Source organism: Nilaparvata lugens, chromosome 3 (assembly GCF_014356525.2).
Source record: "Nilaparvata lugens isolate BPH chromosome 3, ASM1435652v1, whole genome shotgun sequence".
In the NCBI taxonomy this organism is placed as follows: Eukaryota; Metazoa; Arthropoda; class Insecta; order Hemiptera; family Delphacidae; genus Nilaparvata; species Nilaparvata lugens.
In genome coordinates, this window is record NC_052506.1 from 90,089,038 (window position 1) to 90,111,966 (window position 22,929).

Sequence of the window (22,929 nt, forward strand, 5' to 3'; positions counted from 1 at the left end):
AGCCGTTTACACTGACTGTAACAACAACACCCAAAATGACCTCCGATTGGCTAATTCTCACCAACAGCTTATTCTCAACCGATGATCGTTTTCACACTTACCGATTCCTCAACGGCACGACACGACACGACAGGAAGCTCTACGATTGGCTGATTAGGTTGAGGTATTGAGAGTCAGCCAATCGGAGAGCTTCCTGTTCTGTCGTGTCGTGTCATGCCATCGAGGAATCGTTAAGAGTGAGGAAACGTCCAATCGGAGGACATTCTGGGTGTTTTGTTGACAAGAGATCATGACTGTGAAAACGGCCAATGGGTACTACGTTTTCTTCATATCTTGAAATACGAGTAAATTGATAAAAGAGCTAGATAGGTCTTAGAATGGAGAGGAAATTTCATCAAGGATGAGACGGTGGAGAACTGCAATCAGAGTGATTTATGATATATGATATATGATATATTATATATGATATATGATATATGATTATATATGATATATGACACTCAGTTAACATTACGAATACACAACTACCGGATTCAGCTCCGGCTTAATCACTCTATCTTCAGCGACTAATGTTATGCGGTACTTCAATAAGAAAAGAACGATCTCCATGCAATTAAAATTTACAGTTTACTTCTCACGGTCAATTTACAAAATTTACATCTTCACGGTTTATCTCTTTATCTAGGGACTCTGATGCCCGGTGCCACCAAACTCAGTCGAGAGTTTTGAACATCGCCTATACTTTATTACAACGAGTGCACTGAATATAATATGAATAAAAACTTGCAATAAAAACTGAATAAATATGAATATGAATATGAATATAAACTTGCAATAGATTTCATCGATAATGTTCAGTGCACTCATATAGAACATTCTCTTGAATACGTACCCGGTTTCACCATGTTCAAAAATGTCTTGACAAAGATTAGTGAAATCAAGTTAACATCGAAGGATTCAGAGAGAATTTTTGAATTTCCTATTGAAATAAAAAAATAGAATTATTATAGGTAGGAAGATTGTTATGGATCAATATTGAAATATTTTCTGTACGTAACTTTTAAGCTTTGTTATAACGCACAGTTATACAAAATAATGGTGATGCTTGAATACCGCTTCCGCTCATTGGAGGATTACAGCGCAGCGCTCTCCAAATATTTACGTAGACTATTAATGCACCTCTTAGGATCTAGGCTAAGAACACACATCCACATTAATTTCACACTGCTATTATTTTGACCAAAACAAGATATGGATCTGTCAGGACGTTTTTGCAACACTGCAAACTAAACGTGCTGTCTACTTGAAAAATTAAAAAGAGACATAAGCAATAAGTGCAAACTAAATTCACAACGCCCATCTGGTCAACCAAAGCCTCGTGGCACTAGATTAATGTTTAAAGAAAGCCGGATAAGTCCTCCAATAACACACCAATTGAAAATAAATCACTTGTTATCCGATTCATTCATTTGCTGCCGTCTTTCATCGACTCTATTACCTGTAGCCAACAACGCAGCTGGCAGAGCCTTGAAATAACAAGAGAGCCGATAACTACACGTCTGAAAACAATCTAATTGCTCCATACCATCGGCAATAGACTACCTTCAAAGGCAATATCACTGAAAAAACAGCCACATCAAGGAGATCAACAAATTCCACGTTCATTCACCGCCAGTTAATTTTTTTCTGCTCGGGAGTTAGTGTAGTTTACTGTATTTAGAACTGTTGTTTATGATGGTGGAGAGGAGCTAACTGAATCAATCGAATCTGCTGTCGATCTCGTTAGTTGATCAACGATCTAGCACTGCACAATTATTAACAAACAAGCTGTTTATTCAGGGTACGATTCTTGACTGAGCCTCAGATTACACTAGAGTAGTATTGAAATAATTATTTTTCATAAAATATCTGGAATTTATTGTGTTATTCGCTGCTCTTCGAGTCTCAAACTTCATTCAAACTCAGAGCTTGATATTTATATTTTTATTAGTGGAATATCATGAGATACTTATCTTTTTTTCCCGCTTATACATAATTATGAAGATTTGCTGCTCTTGGAGTCTCAAACTTCATTCAAACTTAGAGCTTAATATTATTATATTTTCATTAATGGAATATCATGCGAGGCTCATCTCTTTTTCAGGCTTATACACTATAAAGAAAGTATGACATTAGAAGCTAACTAGTGGGTGATCCGGCCATAATGAAAAATTAAGGTTCCATTATTGGGGGGGAGGGGATACATTCCCATATCCCTCCCCTGGATATAATACACCAATGGTCAGAGCTGTACTAGAATATTGCTGTAACATTTATCTTGTTGGGGAGTTCTCCAGTTGAGAATTGGAAGTTATTATTCATTTCATAGATGTTAAGTTTTACTTTTCAATCATCATCTGAGCATTCTCCTCCATACGGTTCCGTTTTGTGAATAATATACGAGAGCAATACTCTGACATTTCATTGCTTTAGGAATACAGTAACGAAATTATCGGAAAATAGTTTAAAACTGAATTTCGGGTCCATTTATTGTTAAGGTCTGAGTAGTTGTCATGAATAATCTCAAATTGTCTGAATATCACTTGTAACTTGTGAGAGCATTCATTGCAATCAGAGCAAACATTCATCATTCTATTGGAAAAATTGAAACGCATCAGGCTAAAACAATAATCGTGGTTGACAGATATAAAAAACATTGACATTTCAGTAGTCTAGTGAATATTCTCTCGTCAATATTCACAAGCCGAAGTGTTTGAACCAACAAGGTAAACAAAAATGTAAAATCCTCCTTTTGTGTCACACATTTTAATTTTTAAAAGCATTAGTGTATCACATATCGTTGGGAATTGAAGCCTTTCCAAGAAAATGTTTGAAAAGATCGAGTTTGAATATCCCTATGATCTTATCTTCTATCTTGCTTGAAATTCAAACTATCAAATTTTTTTCTTCAATGTTGTTTTCCATCACGAACTGCTTACTATTAAATCACTTTTTGCTATTAGAAAAAACGACTAGCAGTCAGATATTTTACAATAAATGAATTAATCACTCACTGTGACAACGAGATCTTTCGGCAGGTCCGCCATCTTCTTGGTTGACAACCAAGTGATTAATTCATTTATTGTAAAATATCTGACTGCTAGTCGTTTTTTCTAATAGCAAAAAGTGATTTAATAATAAGCAAGAACAATTTTTTCTCATTTTAGTATAATTTTAATTGATCTCCAATCCTAATGTAGGCTCAAATTAGCAAGGAAATGGAAACTCCAATGAAACCAGTGGAAACCAGAAAGTGGAAAGAGAATTTCTTGAAAGAAAGAGTATGTTGTAGATTTTCCCTTGTCATCTACGTATCTCTTGATTGAGAAAGAGTGAATCACTTGGATTAACTATGAGTAACTATGAGAATAGATCTGGTACAATCAACGCCCTTAAATTCATTCAGAGAACTTGAAGTCTGATGGAGAATTTATGAGATTCAACTAATAATGATCTGCAAAAGTTGATCAATACCATACGCGGATTATAAATCTGCGTAGATCTAATTAGAATCAATATAAATAAAAAATTGGAAGAGTTGAAGCGAAAAAAATAAACTTGACCATCTCATCCATAGATCTTCTTGGAAAATCAGGTCTAGAATTCCGAGAACTTGAGAATAAATTCCATTAATCGATTCAGATCGGAGAATTTCTTGGAACTACTGTTAGCAAGCCTCCAAGATAATTTATTCAATAGTGTGAATAATTAAGCAGATTCTTTTTACGTTAAGACAAGATTTAGAGGATTTGCATAGCGAGATAATAAATTTCCGTATCAAAACATCTTGTTGGGTTCATGATGTATTCTAGTCAAACAACGGATAGGAATGAAGTTTTCGAGTTCAGATCACTGATCTTGAAAAATGGTTCAACTGTTGCATTGAACTTCATTCACTTTCTATAAAAGCATTATTTCTTGAAAATACACATTTAACGTATTTTGAAAAATGATGACTGAAACTGATAAAAACTATTCGGATACAAATCCAAAATTAGCTTGATAAATAGATTCAAGATGAATTTTCAAAAAATGTCAATTATCCAAATAATAAAGCGTTACAAGGATAGAGAGTAAAGGACTCGAGCATTTCAACACACTTAACTTTTCTTCCTTTTTCAGATTTCCTCCTCAATCCCCTCAGATTTGGGTTGTAACTAATTTTAAAACTGATTTGAGGCTTTTAGCCTTCCTAGAGCAAAACTGGTTCAAAACTAAATGTAGTAGCTTGAAGAGATATCAAGACATCAAGACCTCGAAGGAGTAATGGTTTCAGAAATGATGGGCGGGCGAAAGCTGTTATGAGGTCAGTGCGAATTCAAACTTGTAGACTGGTTTCCAATAATTATTTTGATTGGCAGTTCACAATAATTAATATTCATAATTTTGTATGGTGAAAGTGCTGTGGGCAATGTCAGTCACAAATTTTTCGCCAGTAGAAGTAGAAGTGGCGCTGAACTACAACTTTACTGATCAATCTTTAGCGAGATCTAAGCAATAGAAATTTCTTCAACTCGAAACTTCCTTCTTGGATTCAAAACATATTTAAAAAACATGACTCAATTGAGATAATGTAAATTCGGGAGAAGGATAGCCCAAGATTTCCCTGTTTTTCTTCTTCCGATCATTTTAATGATATGATTTTTAAAAATATAAAGAATAAAGTCTGGACTATACAATATGAAAACATAAAATTCAGTGACAATACCGAATTGGATAGCTTCCATGTTATTAGATCCCAAATATATTGACAAGTGACAATCCCTTACTACAATTTGGAAGAGGGTATTATGTTGAAGCTGAGAATACCCAAATATTCATCCTATGATAAAGCCGATGATATGCTTTTATCATTTTGTTCGATTACAATCGTCATTACCTACGATCTATGTACTATTCATAGATTTACCTCAGTTATCAAATACATTTTTTCTCAAAATACCACAAGAGCTTTAATAATTCTTTAGCACTTGTGATTCTGGCTAAGAGCTCTAAAAATGACTTCCATAGAGATCGAGTATCTGATTAGCTCCAATTTATCCTTGAAGAGGATAGATGAGAAATATTTTAGGAGAAATGAAATGTAGTACAAGAAAATGTTATGAACATAAAGCAAAAAAGACGTCAGAAATAAATAGGAACCTGAGAAGCTTTCTTCTCTACAAAAATATTAAACATATTTTATACAGAGAGTATTAATAGTATGGAATTATTCCATACTCTCTGATTTTATCCTTGTTTATTGTTCACAAAATATTGAACATATTTTATTCAGAGAGTATGAATAGTATGGAATCATTCACAAATATTGAACATATTTTATTCAGAGAGTATAAATAGTATGGAATCATTCCATACTCTCTGATTTTATCCTTGTTTATTGTCCACAAATATTGAACATATTTTATTCAGAGAGTATAAATAGTATGGAATCATTCCATACTCTCTGATTTTATCCTTTTTATTATCCACAAATATTGAATATATTTTATTCAGAGAGTATAAATAGTATGGAATCATTCACAAATATTGAACATATTTTATTCAGAGAGTATAAATAGTATGGAATCATTCCATACTCTCTGATTTTATCCTAGTTTATTGTTAGTCCAGTTACTATTGTACCATTTATTTGAAGTGCGATAAAAAACGTTTGTTACAGTATAATAAATAATCAATATTATGCTTTCTTCGGAGAACTGATAAGGTAGATAAAGTGTGTTATAAACTTTGAAACATTAAAAAGAGCTGAATTACTCTCACGCTGAATTAAGCAAAACCAATCATCTTCTGGTTCACTTCACTCGCAATGAAACTGCAATTGCGAACAATTCAAAACTAATCGGCCCACCTAAAATGTCCAGTGAACTTGATTTTATTTCTTCCTGGAAATAGGAAACGATTAACTCCATTTCCTCATAGATTCCTTTTCCGTATGATGGGTCAAAATTTGATGGTCTAATAATTATCTCATTGTAATAGGGCGGATCCATTATTAACAAGGTTCTACCTTGACGTTGTCTTATGTAAGATAAAGAGCCTAGTAATGTGTTAATCTAATTAGTTTCACTCTGGGAGAAACTTATCTTCATAGTTCAATTGTGTCAATGGAGGGAAACTAATCTTCGATTTCATTCTATTTTGGTGTCTATGTTGCAAACAAATTTAAAGAAAATAGTCTCATCCTGATACTGGTGATTAATGAATATTATATTACCAGTCGTATTTCTAACAGAGATAGGATGTGATCAAATTGTATACTCTTTTATTTCTACAAATGAGATTCTAAACATGATTCCTGCTGACTCGGAATAAGCGTGGAGTTTACTCGTAGTAATAGTGAGCAAAGTATAACAGTCATTTCAAATAAGTATAGGCTAAGCATAGTTGATTCTTAACAGAAAGCTCACCTGTTGTTTTGTTAAGTTTTGGAGAAGTAGTTATACTGCTTTAAGGATACATATTGGAATTTCGGATAATTGATGAGACTCACAATTAAGTGCTGAGAAATAAACATGGGCTACGCTTTTTATCAAAATAGTGATAACAATTTGGTAGATTCAAACTTTAGAATAGTGAGGAAAATTTGGTAGATTCAAATTTTAGAATAGTGAGGAAAATTTGGTAGATTCAAATTTTAGAATAGTGAGGAAGTTTTGGTAGATTCAAATTTTAGAATAGTGAGGAAAATTCGGTAGATTCAAATTTTAGAATAGTGAGGAAAATGGGTGAACGTATATCATGCCGTATATCAGTCTCAGCTATAGACTAGTTTGTCAAGTGGAATCGCCTTCCAGCCTATTAGCAATCTTCAATAACTACCTTCAGATCGAATCACCGTTATCTAGAAACCTAATGGTACCGTACCTAAAACATTTTTGGAGAAAATTTACACAGTATGTATGAATGAGACCGATCATAATCAACTAGCAATCCAGTTATCTATAAGTTGATGAATTTTAGCAATCTGCTTTTCTTATGATTACCAACTTAATAGTGTTTTAATTTGCAGTAGGCATATGGAAGGGACTGGCCGTCCTCTAGAAAAGAGACCGGCTTCCGTATATCCTGTTATGGTCGCTCCGCTCCACTCATTTGACACTCGACTGGAAATTAACGCCATGTTAACAGTTATCTCATCAGCTGATCAGCTTCCGAAGCTCTAGTCCCAAGTTCCTTCCTTGCAGATTGATACCATAATTGCCACACAGGTACGTTCTCTTGTGAGCTATTGAGCATTTCAATAAAGTATAAGATTCGATTTCTTAATTTTTGTAGAAATCCAAAGCTCAAGTCCCAAGTTCCTTCATTACAGATTGATACCATAATTGCCACACAGGTAGGTTCTCTTGTGAGCTATTGAGCATACAATTGAAGTATAAGATTCGATTTCTTGATTTCTGTAGATTACGATACATGCTGGTTTATTTGAGGCTTTAGTTAGTTTTAGTTTACAGCCCTCCTGTTTCCTACATTTATAGAAATCCTATCAAAATTATTTGCTGAGACTTGATGTTTCGGTTTTATCGGAAGGGAGGCAACTTCCTTCATGCTCTATCTAATCACTGTCACTGCGTGCAATACTCCTCACGGAAAGCTCAAATAATATAACTTATATACAATTTTTCTCTGATTATTCAATCAATAATAATTTTTTTTATTCATAATAATTGGAATTATACTACATGTTTTAGAAAAATAATAAGCTGAAGAGTTATTCAACAATATGAGAATTTTATGTAATTTGAAAATGATATTCTAAAATTGAGCTGCATCTATGTGAAACGAAGAAGTTTTGAAAAAGTCAATGCCCATTCTTGGAATAAGCATATGAGAGAATATACTTCCCAGCAACACTTGAATGGGATGCTTCACTCAAATGTAAGCAAATAAAGTGAATTACAGTTTAATATCATATTCATGAACTACATTCTAATAGTATGTAGTTGAAGTATTTGAATAAATGAAAGTTTTCCAAGTGAGAAATGGGTCAAAACTACGAGATTTGAGCCAATTTATTACCTCCTACAATTTAGTTCAACATGTTTCTGAAGCATTGGGTTCATTGTATTTTATGGCGAGTTACATTAACTATCCTTAGGCCCGGTTGCGCAAAAGGGGGTTGGATTTTAACCGCGATTAATTTTACGAGATCCAATCAGAGAAGGCCTTTTTGATAAGACGGCTTCTCTGATTTGTTCTCTTGGAACCAACGGTTAAAATTTAACCGGCTTTTGGGCAACCGGCACTTAGTCTGTTCCACCGATGTCCTTTCCACCGATGAGAGGATGTGTGTGAAGCATGTGATGAGAGCGCGAGAGAGATAACATTGTAATACAGTATCGCAATATGAAACATCGTTACTTATTCTCCCAAATTAGGTATTTTCTAATGGAAATCTCTAATAAACTTTAAAATAGAAATTTTACATTGAACTTGCAGCAAAACCATCTAATCCTATGTACCAATACATGAAGGAATAAATCCTAGTCTGAAAGACTGGATGCAATTTCTAGACACAAGAACAAAAGTAATTCGAAGAAGTTGATTTTCAACAAGACAATTTTTTCAATGATAATCCTCTAATCTCAATCATGTAATAAGTATTCAGTTGAGAAGCAATGTACTGTATTACTAAAAGTATTAAAGCAATGGAGCATGACCTGTTTCTATAATGTCGATAATATTTATTGGAATAATCCTTCTGGTAACTGCAGATTGTTCTCATGTATAAAATTCTACTTGAACTTGTTTAGATTGATGATATTCTGCTTTCAAGAGCAGAGCTGTCTACTTCAAGGAATCATCCACTTCAAATTCGATATTGATAACATGAAGTACACATGCAGTTTATCTTTCAACTATACGTTGATATGACTCATTAAAAACCAAGATCACATCTTTATTGTATTTTTGGACGGCAAGAATTACCTCTGAGCTTCTCCAACTTCATAAATTACCTGAATAGGCTGTGGAATTTTTTCATCTTCAAAAATTTTATTGCAACCAATTGTATGGATGTTCAATGTCATTTTTATTACTTTAAATGAAAGATTACTGAGGAATGATTGTTCAAAAATACAAGAGTAATGATCTTATAGAAGTAGAATTTTCTATTTCTTTAAAATGTATATTTTTCCTATATCCATAGCTCTTCCCCTTACTAGGTCAAAATAAAAGCAGCGATTCTATTCTACTCTCTGTATATTAAGGTACCGTTGAGTACACGTTAGTAGCTACTCATCAGAAGATGTGCAGAAAAATAAGTATTTAAACACTGTTCAAACTAACAAAATCATTTGTGATTCACGCGATACTTTGAATGAAAACCTTTTAATATATTTTTCTACTCTGATTGCAGCTGCCCCTTTCACCAATCGCATGCAAACTTTTTGATCATTTAAAAAACTTTCATAAGCTTGCAAGAAAGTTCATAATATTTCTCATGATTTTTGTCATAATTTTTCCGCTTTCCGTTGAATTTCCCTAGGGCGAAGGGCTCTTCTACCACCAATCAAGAAAATATATCTACTCTATCACGAAATATTCATAAAAGACACTAGCTAAACAAATTATCAGATTAGAGAGCAAAATACATTTTCTTCAATATTACTCGTATATACAGCACAGTTCGAAACCTACTTGATAGAGACTCCAATCTCAATCTCCAATGACTATAATAAAGCATCATATTGAACTGTTACGTGTGAGACAAAATGCCGTACCAAATTATTGTAATTAAAGGAATTGTATTCTACTGCTTGCCACTGACGTCATGTTTACGTCACAAGCGTTCTACCAATGGCAAATTTTTATGCAAATTATTACATCGAGATTCTGAGAAGCAAGGTCTAGCCTAGAAGCTTAGAGAAAAGACAGCACTTCCCTTTTGAAATCCTCACCGTGCAGATCTCTTTTTATAGTTACCAAAGACCTATTTGTGAAAATTTCTTGTTCGATTTTAAATGTTCTATTTGTGAGCGATATTTTAGGCCAATTATTTGTTATTTGTAAATTCTGTTTTCATCAATCGATAAATTTAAAAGTTTAAAGTAAATTATCCCTTAATTAATTCGGTGAAGGAGATATTTAAATTAAAATTCCCCACGTGCTGAAAACCGAAGCCTGGATTGCTGCCGATCAAAACGATTTTTGATCTAAAGAAGAAAACCACGACCGCCAAGGAAATTCACGTGAGTTATAAGTTTTAAAAGGGGCCCCAATCTACGCTTCGAAAATATTTCAGTGCAGAAAAACATAAATTTTTTCTTCGTTAAACTATTGGCCACGCCGACAAGCGCTTTAGCATTTAAGAGCCTAGAATTTATTTATATTAAATTTATAAGAATTTGTAGTTGATTGACTATCCTCCGCTGCCTGAACCACGACCCCGAGCATTTTAAAAAATATTTTTTATAATTCATTTTTTCACTATTTTTTCAAAACTGTTCAATTTTATCAATTGTAAAATTCTGTCGAATCACGCATGGTATCATGCAAGCACAAGAACATTTTTAACTCCCTTTGTTAATGCTAAATTATTATCAACCTGTAAATCAAATTCTGAACCTGCACTGTATGATTACATACTGGGTGCGGCAGGAAGGATGGATGTTTTTAGAACAGATAGTATTCTGATCTGGGTAGTTGGATTGGGCCAGCTGAAGTGAACATGTGTTCGGTAGATCATACCATTTTCAGCCATTGTTTAGTCGGCATCATGGATTCGTGGAATGTGCAACATCGTGTGTTTACTTACGACAGTTTTGTGCGTAATAATGAGAGTATCATTACAGTTCAGCGTGAGTTTCGTCATCATTTCAATCTTGCGAGAAATGACAATGTACCCACTCGTAACACCATTTTACGTTGGGTAAAATCATTTCGTTCAGTAGGAACAGTAATGAATAAAGGAACACCAGTGCTCATCGCACTGTACGCACTCCACAAAATGTGGTAAGAGTTCGGCAAGCCATACTCCGTAGTCATAATCGATCTGCTAGGAGAAATTCTCCTGAACTGAACATCAGTGATCGGTCAGTAAGGCGTATTTTACATAAATATCTAGGATTTTATCCCTACAAGATGGCTATGGCACAACAATTGAATCCTGGCGATTATGTAAAGCGGCTGAATTTTGCTCGTTGGCCTTACTTGACCAAAATGGAAACATCATTTTTCATCAGATGAAGCACATTTTCATTTGAATGGTACCGTTAATCAGCAGAACTATCGTTATTATTCAGATGAAAATCCAAAATTAATGCATGAGAGACCATTACACAGTCCCAAGGTGGACAGTTTGGTGTGCTGTGAGCAGTACAGTTGTTATTGGTCCATACTTTTTTGAAGACGACAACGGGACCACTGTAACTGTAACCTCAGAACGTTATATACAGATGTTCACTGAATTCTCCTTACCGAATAGAAGGAAACGTATTCCTATCCGGCAAGTATGATTTCAGAAGGACGGGGCGACAGCTCACTCAGCAAGAAATTCAATGGAAGCAATTCGGGCTGTTTTCCGTGGTCGCATCATTTTCGGTTTGTGACATTGATTGGCCTCCTCGTTCTCCAGACTGTCCATGTGCGACTACTTCTTGTGGGGTTTCCTGAAGTCACGTGTTTACCAGCATAAACCACGTACACTTCAAAAACTAAAGGGAGCAATTTGTGAGGAAGTCGAAAAAATTGGCAGGGCAATATTAGGAAGAGTACAAACCAACTTCCGAGAGCGGCTTGTAAAGTGCATCGCTGAAAACGGCTGTCACCTGTCAGATATTGTTTTCAAACATTAATTTTATAAAATTGTAAGATAATGTGAATATTGTTATGTGAATAAATGTTTTTATTATGCATAGGTAACGACATATTACATCTTTGAAAACCGTTCATCCTTTCTGCCGCACCTTGTATTTTATCGTAATATATTTCAGTTTTGTTAATTCGCTTTCTGAGTTTGATTATTTCTTAAGCCTGTCAATTATTGTGTCTGATACGTTCTATATCATCAAGAACCGATCGAATACGATCATTAGAATAATGAACTGGATGCAATTTCTAGACACAAGAACAAAAGTAATTCGAAGAAGTTGATTTTCAACAAGACAATTTTTTCAATGATAATCCTCTAATCTCAATCATGTAATAAGTATTCAGTTGAGAAGCAATGTATTACTAAAAGTATTAAAGCAATGGAGCATGACCTGTTTCTATAATGTCGATAATATTTATTGGAATAATCCTTCTGGTAACTGCAGATTGTTCTCATGTATAAAATTCTACTTGAACTTGTTTAGATTGATGATATTCTGCTTTCAAGAGCAGAGCTGTCTACTTCAAGGAATCATCCACTTCAAATTCGATATTGATAACATGAAGTACACATGCAGTTTATCTTTCAACTATACGTTGATATGACTCATTAAAAACCAAGATCACATCTTTATTGTATTTTTGGACGGCAAGAATTACCTCTGAGCTTCTCCAACTTCATAAATTACCTGAATAGGCTGTGGAATTTTTTCATCTTCAAAATTTTATTGCAACTAATTGTTTGGATGTTCAATGTCATTTTTATTACTTTAAATGAAAGATTACTGAGAAATAATTGTTCAAAAATACAAGGTATGATCTTATAGAAGTAGAATTCTCTATTTCTTTATAATATAAATGTTTCCTATATCCATAACTTCCCCTTACTAGGTTAAAATAGAAGCAGCGATTCTATTTTACTCTCTATATATTAAGGTACCGTTGAATACACGTTAGTAGAGATATCACACGTTAGTAGTAGATACTCATCAGATGTGCAAAAAATAAGTATTTAAACACTGTTCAAACTAACAAAATAATTTGTGATCTTCGCGATATTTTGGATAAAAACCTTTAAATATATTTTTCTACTCTGATTGCAGCTGCCCCTTTCATCAACCGCATGCCAAATTTTTATCATCTCGAAAACTTTCATGAGCTTGCATGAAAGCACATAATTTCTCATGATTTCTGTCATAATTTTTCCGCTTTCCGTTGAATTTTCCTTGGGCGAAGGGCTCTTCTACCACCAATCAAGAAAATATATCTACTCTACCACAAAATATTCTTAAAAGACACTAGCTAAACAAATTATCAGATTAGAGAGCAAAATACATTTTCTCTAATATTTTATACAGCACAGTTCGAAACCTACTTGATACAGACTCTAATCTCAATCTCCAATGACTATAATAAAGCATCATATTGAACTGTTACGTGTGAGACAAAATGCCGTACCAAACTATTGTCATTATGGTAATCGATTTCATATTTCGACTGTTCGAAACGATCTAGAGAACGAGGTGGTTGAGTTGAGTATCATCATTCAACTATGTTAGGCTACACACTAACAAGTCAAATAATTAAGCGGCCTATCGAACGGTTCTTATCGTTAACCTAGAAAATGCATTGGCTATTGACATAAAGCTGAATATCAGTGGATTCAAATATGAATGTCTTCTATTTTATATCTCAGTTTGCTGTTGATTGAAATTCAATCATCAAAATTTTGACATTACATGAGTTGATTCTTATGAATCTTTCATAAATACGTCGACAACTACAACATATTTCATCACCAAATTTATCTTATTCCGAAAGTTAAACTTTCTTTAATATGACTCTGATGGGAAAAGAGGGAGAAATCTGATTTTGTGGTACAAATTTTATTCATACGGGAAATTGGATGAATGAAAGCTTATTTTAATCTAATAGTAGGTTATAAAATCTTATAACAATTAATATTCAAAACAATAAATAAACCACTTGTAAATTACAAACTAAAATTATATATGAATAATTTAAAATCAAATAGAGCAGCGGAGAAAAAATCTGAGATACAAAAATCAAAAATTTTTGCTCGAAGTTTTGAACTCACGAGGAAAACACTTTTAACCTTCATTTTTATTTCAAGCAGTGTCGGCCCCTCAATAATGGTTATAAATTCCTCAGGAGTAAATGAATTGGTACAAATGAAACAACTGGGTACTCTTGATGCAAATCATTGAGTAAAATCAATTAAGAAGTTGTATCATCTATTGCAATTACCATAACATGCTTATTAATAATCTAATCTTATTCATGCAAGGGTGCACCATATATGGAACATGATAATCACATTTCTCTATTCTTATACTGTATCTTATTCAAAGGTTCAACCAAGTGGAATCAGCTCTGTTTCTGATTCCAGATCAACTCTATTTCATATAGTAATGACAGCAGCCTCAAAATTATTGAATCCTGATCGGTGCAACTCAGAATTGAGGGCTACTCTGTGGTCTGTGCATGAGTCAAAACAGAATAGAACGAAACATGTTTCTCGAAACAAATTTTACAGAATGAATGTTCAATGTTCGTCACTTCACAGTTAAATTAACTATAGTGCGGTCCACGTTATAATGACAGTATTTGATCAACTTCGGTTTTGCTATCCTTGTCTATCATTCGACAAAGCCGGTGATACTATCCTTTTCTAGGTTCACAACGATGACAATTATGTTTTTGACGGTGTAGAAATATAATTAATTAATGCAGGGAATTGGCATCGCTATTCTTCTATCTTTATCCACTGCCATTATAACGTGGACCACACTATAGTTATGCTCATTCATAGGCATGTTGAGCTGCAAAATAAATTAGTCCGATCTCATTGGTCTATCTTAAATCTATATCAGTCGATGAATAGTTCAAATAATATGATATCTCATAATCATTTCATTAATTTATTTTGACTTCTAAGAAAATTTAGAGGAATATCAAACACATTTAGAAATTATTGGTGGAAATGTCGATCATCTATTTTCATAACGGAGTGCATCAATGCAATTAAAAGAATAAGTACTAACTTATCGATGTTTTATGATCTCTCAAAGGTGGTTTATTTGAAAATAAGATTAATCTTAATACTGTTGATGAGATGAATGTGAATAATATTGAGATTAATGAATCACGTGATAGATATGGATCTTCAATTGGAGTACTATTTCATGAGTGGTGCTAGTGGTAATCCTCAATCTTGAAGTTTGAAGGGAAATTCAAGAAAATTATTAACCGCATTGCAGTCAAGTTTCCATTTTCTCAATGTATGCTTGCATCCTTCAAAAATTCATGACTATGAAATTTTTCGTCACTCGATCACATTTTGAAATTAGACGAGCCTTCAAAAATTGAAGATAATAAACACATAAAAGGCGGAAAAACACATTGAGGAATTTGATTTCGTGTTGAGAAGAATTATTAGTAAAAAGCATGTATTCTGAAGGTCAATACAATATTATTGGGCAGTGAATGAATTAAACGTTTTCTAGTTTGAGGTGTTACAGCTTGAGATGTAGGACGTAATATTATGTAGCCTACCATTAGAATAATCAAATAAAATAATTGATTCTTTCCAGTAATGAAATGCATGTAGAATATTAAGAACTGAATAATTGTTCATTCTTTTCCAAGATCCCTTCAAATAGATCCTAAACAATAATAGCTTTAAGAATATAGATCTGAAATAATAAAACTACTAAAAATTCCGAAACAATTCAACTGAGTTGCCAACCGGTTCTACAACTTTTGCAACAATGTTAATTACATATTTCAAAATTACAGTATCTCAATTTTTCAATGTGTGAATGGATCTGGAATGAGATACTTTTTTGGGTCTTTCCCATAATTTAACACGAGATTCTTTATAGCGATAGATTATCAGCCTTGTTGTATGATTTTGTAACCAATAAATCTATCGTTGACTTTTTCCAGCCTTATGTGAAATACAAGCACTTCAGAAACAATGTGGATAAACTTTTGTTATCAATATAGATCTTACGTTGACTTTTCTCAGTCTTCTATAAAATTGCAATACTTAGTATGAGGTTTATGTTCTCTTTTCATACCTCTCTAGTATGTTTGAGTAAGGTATGTTGTTGAATGTTGATACTATCCACCATTTCAATTTGCAAACTTATGTTAGACCTGATACAAAAGTTTCCATTTTTTACGAAGGACCCTATTTATATTTACAGTATGTTGAGGCTAATGAGGTATTTACTTGAGTATTTTACTACTAGGTTCAAATGTCCTACAAAAGTATGATGACAATTGAAATTATTAGATGAGATGATTGTCACATCGTAGATGTGATAGGATTCTCATGAAATTGAGAGTCCTATTTCGGGCTATGTGTAACTTTATCTAAATTTGGGAGAGGAATAGCACAAGGTTACCCTATTTTTTCTCTCCCTATCATTTTGATGATGTACTTATCGTATGAATCAATCAATAAATAAATAAATATATATACTAGCCGTCAGGCTCGCTTCGCTCGCCATATCCGTCAAGCCAGGGGGCTCCGCCCCCCTGGACCCCCGACTGGATCGTCCAAAAATAATATCAACAGGCTCGCTCGCCTACATTTTTCATTTGAGCATGCTTCATTCCATCAGAAAGTCAAAGTACTAAGAAAACGCAGCTGAGAAAACGTTGGAAAATCGCTGATTATGGGCGTATCTTTGATGAAATATTAGTCACCTCATCACAACATTTTTAGACCCAAGCTAAACCTCTGTACCAAATTTGAACATTTTCTGTCTATTAATTGATCAAAGAACTGAGAAAACGTAAAAAACCGCTAATTTTGGGCGTATCTTTGACGTTATTGAGAATTCCTTCTAACACAACATTATTACACCTTAGCTGAGCTTCTGTACTAAATTTGAAAATTTTCTGTTCATTTGTTCTCGATAAAGCTGAGAAAACGCAGATTTTGGGCGTATCTTTGGAAATTTTTCCAAATCCGTTCTTAGTGCGCCTCTAAAGGGCCAACTGAACATACCTACCAGATTTGAACGTTTTTGGTCCGGTAGATTTTTAGTTCTGCGAGTGAGTGAGTCAGTCAGTCAGTGAGTGCCATTTCGCTATTATTATTATTAGCGAAGGCCTATGGCTTTGAATGGTGGGGAGACCCAAGGGTGGTTCCAACTCGCCGTATATAGTCCAAAGTTCCCTGATGGGAAACCGGACACTAAGGTTATGGTGAGCACAATACTTTAAATTTACACTTCTCACTGTTATATATAGATGGCCATTTGGAATTTCGCTTTTATATATAGATGGTAGTGATTCATAGTTATTGTTCAGAGATAACTATTACTAGTGGAAACTATCAGAGAACTTAGCAAGCTTAGTAACATTAACAATTTCTACAACCATTCAATCATCAAACAAATTCTATCAGTTCGATATAGATGGCTGTTTCTTGGCTTATCTATTCAATTGCTGATATCCTTTTAGAAGCTAATCAGCCCCAAAATTGAGAGATTGCTTCTATTTTCCCAAGAGTATGAAGTGAGAGTTCAGCTAGCCATATTTTATATTCAAACTTTGAATTAAACCTCAACTACCAGCTCAATTCATTCACTATGATTGAATCAGAGTGTAAAGAGACATGCGATGAGAATAAAACTCAATGAAAACAATCGGTTTGAATATCAGTTCTGATAAACTAATAAATACAAGAAAAAATTATAACAACAGATGAACTATGGTTTGCCTGGAATAGCAGCTAAAGGCTCTAGAACATTGAAAGGGTAACGGTAAATTTTCTTCAACATAAAATCATTCGATCATTAAGTTTAAGATATTTGATTTTTAAAATCTATCATATTCAATTTGTCTCACTTGAATCTTCAGTGATTTAGATTTTTTTCTTACGATAAAATTCAAGTTTATAAGCTATCGTATTGACTGTGTATTCCAAATTAAGGTTTAAAGCAGTTTTGGGCGAATGCCTGTTGTTTTTGCCTTTATTGTATATATTGTCTATGAATGAATGAAATGAAATAAATGAAATGAAATGTTCAATTTCTATGCCAATCTGCTCTTAACATTCAGGTATAGCTGAATGTAAGTGTTCTAGTTACAGCTAGTGTTTGTAAACCGCTGAAGTGCAAAATTTTCATGTTTAGTGTGCCAGGGTGTAGATTTCTAGTACATTTTTAAATATGTGCCAGGGTGTACGATATAGATTTAAAGTAGATTTTTACCTGCTGTTCAACAAATGGAAATTTCATATACTCCTAAGGTTGGTTCTGGAAGAGAACTGATAACAAGGGATACTTCAACTACTGGGATAAACAGTGTGAGGTCCTGACCAAGGGTAAACTTGTAAAACTAGGAGATTATGAATGAGGAAACTGGTTCATGATATATGAAAACTGATGAAAGCTTAAAAACAACTATTGTATAAATGTCAAGAGATGCCCTACCTGAGTCGATATCAGCCGAAGAAGAGACGATAAAGCACACCGACACAATTAAACCGAGGAGCGGAACACCGCATCCAACCAAATGCATGTTCTGCGGGTGACTGAAGTCTGAATCACTCACTTCTCACAACACAGACTGCCTTGTCTCTTGAGAGCCCCCTCCCCACCACCGCTCCCACCCTCACAATCCAACCAATCACCTCGCAAACCGTCTCTTTGGCGTTTTTGAATTTCCGTTGCACGGTGTATGTTGTGTTGTTGCTATCAATTTCGCGTATTGTCAGTGTTACACTACTTGCTGTTCAATGAGGTGTACAATCTTGTCCTTGACATTGGGGTACTTGAAGTTATTGTTAAAGTGGAAGGGACTCGGATGTTGGCCGGTTGAAAGTAGAATCTAGACTCACCAACCAGATACTCAAATGAGGAAGTCTGCTCAGATAAATGCAACTAAGTATCTGAGTTTGTATTCAGGTATACTCACGTAAATAAATATACCCAAATCGATTAATCTACTCTGATAAGTGCAATCGGTAAAACAAAATAGCTGATTTTCTCTTATTCTCAGACGAATTAATGTATGAGATGAATGGATCTATCCAGAAATATTCAAGGAGATGAATTATTGAATGAATCAATAGATTATGAATGGAAAGATTTATTAACATAGATGAATTTTACAATAACATGTAATATCACATTTTTTCTCGATTAAAATCGAATCTTCAATTCGAGATCTATAAAACTTGATAGTAAATATCAGAGTAATCGATATACGGACAACTTTTTAACTGAGAATTTATCGTAAATAATTGTGTTGCATATTCCATGGTATCACCGAAACAGAGTTAACAGAATTAACAGATAATATAGAGGATATATAAATTTAAAATAACAGTTTCGAAATAAAGTTTTATTGAGAACAAATGTAAAATGTAATTCTAAACTTGTAATTTATAATTTTTTGGTGACGTGTTCATGAAGTCGTCACTGGTTTGAGGTGTGTCTACAAGGCTTTGCTCTGTACTTTGTGCTTTTCCTTCTTCTCTAAAAAATGGTGGCTGGCTACTGAAAAGTGTTTTGTGCTCTCTGAATATTTTTCTGTTTAATTGAAAATTTTAATGTTTTAAATTGAGTTTTGAACAGTTTATAGTGTTCTAATTTTGTCTATAATTGTTTCGTGTGTTTACAAGCCTATAGCCATTGTTTTCAACTATATAAACTGTATAAGTATTTTAGCTTGTAATGATGCTAGGATGTTTAAGTGTGTAAGGTATTATTTTTTTTTTAGATTTGTGTTGTATATTGCCAAAATTCTTCTGAAGATTATAAGTTGGTTTGCTCTGAAAATTGGATTTCTCATTCATAGGCGATAGATCCATTCATAGTTTATCAAGAATCTACCACTTTGGAGCCGATAACTTTCCTTAGGTTAATAGGTGAAAAATGCTATACAACCTATTTAGGAGAAATTGGTAGCACGGCAAACATTTGAAGAACTGGAAAGATGGAGTTGATGAAAAAATATAAGGTTACTATTGTTGATATAAATATAGAGGTCCTCCTCAGTAAGTTATGCCTTTCCATTATCGATATAGAGAGCTTACACATATGTTAAATCAATTTCAAATACCATGAGTCCTACCTCTCCATTATCTTCATTATTATAGCATAATATATCACTCTCATAGCAAATAATAATGATATATATCCATAATATTCATACACTTCATTATCGGTTTTTTTATAGAAATCTATTAAACTCACAGTCGTTTTGGAACAACATATCCGCATGATATCCACCAAATGATTGACGTGAAGGCATTTTATAATTCTACTGTCAACTTTATTCACTCTATTCATCTCTTTCCAATCTCAACCTACTCTTTTCCACCAATATCTGATAAATGAATAAATAAATATCCACCAAATAAATGACGTGAACCATTTCTATCATTTTGCTTCCAACTTTATTCTCCTTCTCCAACTTCATCCTCCTCTTTTCAACTAAATTTCAATTTCAATTCTGCATCTATTATTTTTCCGAATTTTATCAACTTTAGTCATAGGCCGAGATTGCATGCTCAGAAAATCAATCTAACGAATAAAGCTCGGGACACATATAACCGCACCGAGCCCGTGCCGAGGTATGGCCAAGCTACGTCCGTGACACGGTGATGATGGTAGGAGAACACACATATCCGTGCTACAGCCGAGCGGCAGCAGTGTCTCAGTTCTGTAGTGCTACTGTGGTCTGATTTTTGAATGTGTTAAACTGTTGTTAATACTATAACACTATTAAAGCTTGTTACATCCTATTTGAATTCATATTTTTCAATTTTAAACTAATTACATGTGAACACATAAGATGAGAATCATAGTGCTGGTATATATTATTTCGGTGCATAACAATACCACAAACAGTGATGTATCGTAAATATATCAACAATAAAATTGTTATCTTCCGCCTTATGTATCTAAACGTATTTAGTTTTAAATTTAAAATTGAAGACACAGTCACGGGTTCCTTATTTTATACTTTTTGTTGTTTATTTTATTATCTATTATATATATAAAAGCGAAATGGCACTCACTCACTGACTGACTGACTCACTCACTCACTCGCAAAACTAAAAATCTACCGGACCAAAAACGTTCAGTATGTTCAGTTGGCCCTTTAGAGGCGCACTAAGAAATCTTTTGGCAATATTTTAACTCTAAGGGTGGTTTTTAAGGATTTAAAGTTCGTCTTTTAGCATGTATATTCTTCTTATTCTCTTAATTATAATTGAAAAATGTCCATACCATATGTTAATATAGAACTATAATCTAGAGAGAGTACCTCTTTGAAACAGTTGTTAACTGGTAACTAAATTATTGATTTTGTCAGGTTGGCATTAAGTTGAGTTGACTTTGTTTGGTTGGCACCAAGTTGGCATTTATCGCGGAAAAATTGATTGGGCACTGCTACTTCAATCAGAGCTATTCCTGGGAATATTATATTACTAGCAGTCAGGCTCGCTTCGCTCGCCATATCCGTTTAGCCAGACATTTAGTCTGGACCCCCGACTGAATCGTCCCAACATATGATAAAAATGCCCAAATGGAAAATTCAGGCGAGCGAAGCGAGTCTGCTGATCTCATTTTTGGCCCTGGCTAGACGGATACGGCGAGCGAAGCGAGCCTGACGGCTAGTTTATTATATTATGTCTATTATACCTTTGGCTTAACTTATAATTTGGTTCAACTTTTACTTTTGGTTTAACTTGTTTTTCCGTTTAACCATATCTCTCATCACTGATCGTACAAAACTGGAAAATTCCATATCTCTTCAATCAGTTTTTCACTCTCCATGTTACACGAGTCCGCACCGTCTCCGTCAAAACGTAAACTGAACTAGTCGGTGACGGCTCGGTCAACAAACACGGTGACGGTGCTGTCGCGGTGCGGCAGTATGTGTCCCTACACGTTTGAAAGCATTAGTTTTCTCACTCGCCGTAGTACGTCCGTCACTCGGCCGTGCCGCGGCTCGGGTTCGTTGCGGATATGTGTATCCCGGCCATAACACGCCGAAATTATATCATATCATGAAAGGCTCAACTCCCTTCGAGTTGTACGATTCGGTTTCCATCACAACTGTGTCTTGAGTCTTTTTCCTTTTGAAGTCATAGATACAATACTGAAGAATAGACACACTTTAGAGGTCAGCACCAACACTTTCGAGTTTTTATTTTGCTCGGTTCATTTCGAAAAACAGGTTTCCAAAGATGAGTGTCGACGACTCTCATATTACACGTGTGTGTCTATGTATAAAGAAATCCACTTCAAATCACCAGCATTGGTTCAATAGGAAGCATTGATGTTAATCATGAAAGGTATACTGACAGTTTAAAGTGAATCTCACTGGTGTAGTAAAGTCTATTCCAACACTGTTATGGTTTCGGACGGATTGAATGTTGTAAGTGCAATGACTCCAGCAGGACATCATGATGTAACACTTGGCGTAAAAGGAAAAATGCGAAAGCCTCCCCCAGTACCTATACTCTACAGAAGCATTGTGTCTGCAAATCGTATTTAATGTAAGCTAATGAGAGATGAGAAATGAGTGATGAAACATTTCAACAGTCTCAAGTTAGCTGTTTTATAGCGCATTCAATATAATTACTTGATAATGCAGTAACCCTCAGGGGGGTCGAGGACGCCTTGAAATTCTTGGGGGGTTCAAAAACCACCTAGAAAAAAGGTCAGTAGTGTTTAAAAAAGCGACCTTTTTTGTGAGGGTGCCTTGGGCCCTGGGGAGTGTTGGCACCCCTGAATAATTCTAAAATACATTCTACAGAGAAGCAAAATGCATAATTAAGGAAAAGGATTGTTCGTTTGTGCGTGCCAGGTGTTTTGATGACTAAATTCAAATAACTAGTAGTTCGGAGAACAGGCAGAACTCGCTACACTCACTAACATCACTACTCACACACGCCCGCCTATTCACACACAAACACACATATAAATTGGATTTAGAGTATGATGATATATGAAATAGGATCGGTGGAGGACGCTGAGAAATAAAGGGCATCCATCTTGAAACGGGGATGAATTACAAAAT

General features: G+C 34.3%; 1 protein-coding gene across 2 annotated transcripts in view; it reads right to left on the reverse strand.

The window, feature by feature from the left end:
• The window catches only part of LOC111052460 (sodium/potassium/calcium exchanger 4), a 39,746-nt gene extending 21,267 nt beyond the window's left edge, over positions 1 to 18,479 (reverse strand). The window contains exon 1 of one of the 2 annotated variants that reach the window (XM_039424996.1): positions 18,327 to 18,479. In XM_039424996.1, coding sequence (XP_039280930.1) covers positions 18,327 to 18,414 — 88 coding nt within the window. In that variant the 5' untranslated portion in view covers positions 18,415 to 18,479. The remainder of the gene's footprint in view (positions 1 to 18,326) is intronic. The other variant, XM_039424997.1, reaches the window with a different exon arrangement.
• Positions 18,480 to 22,929: the final 4,450 nt, after the last annotated feature.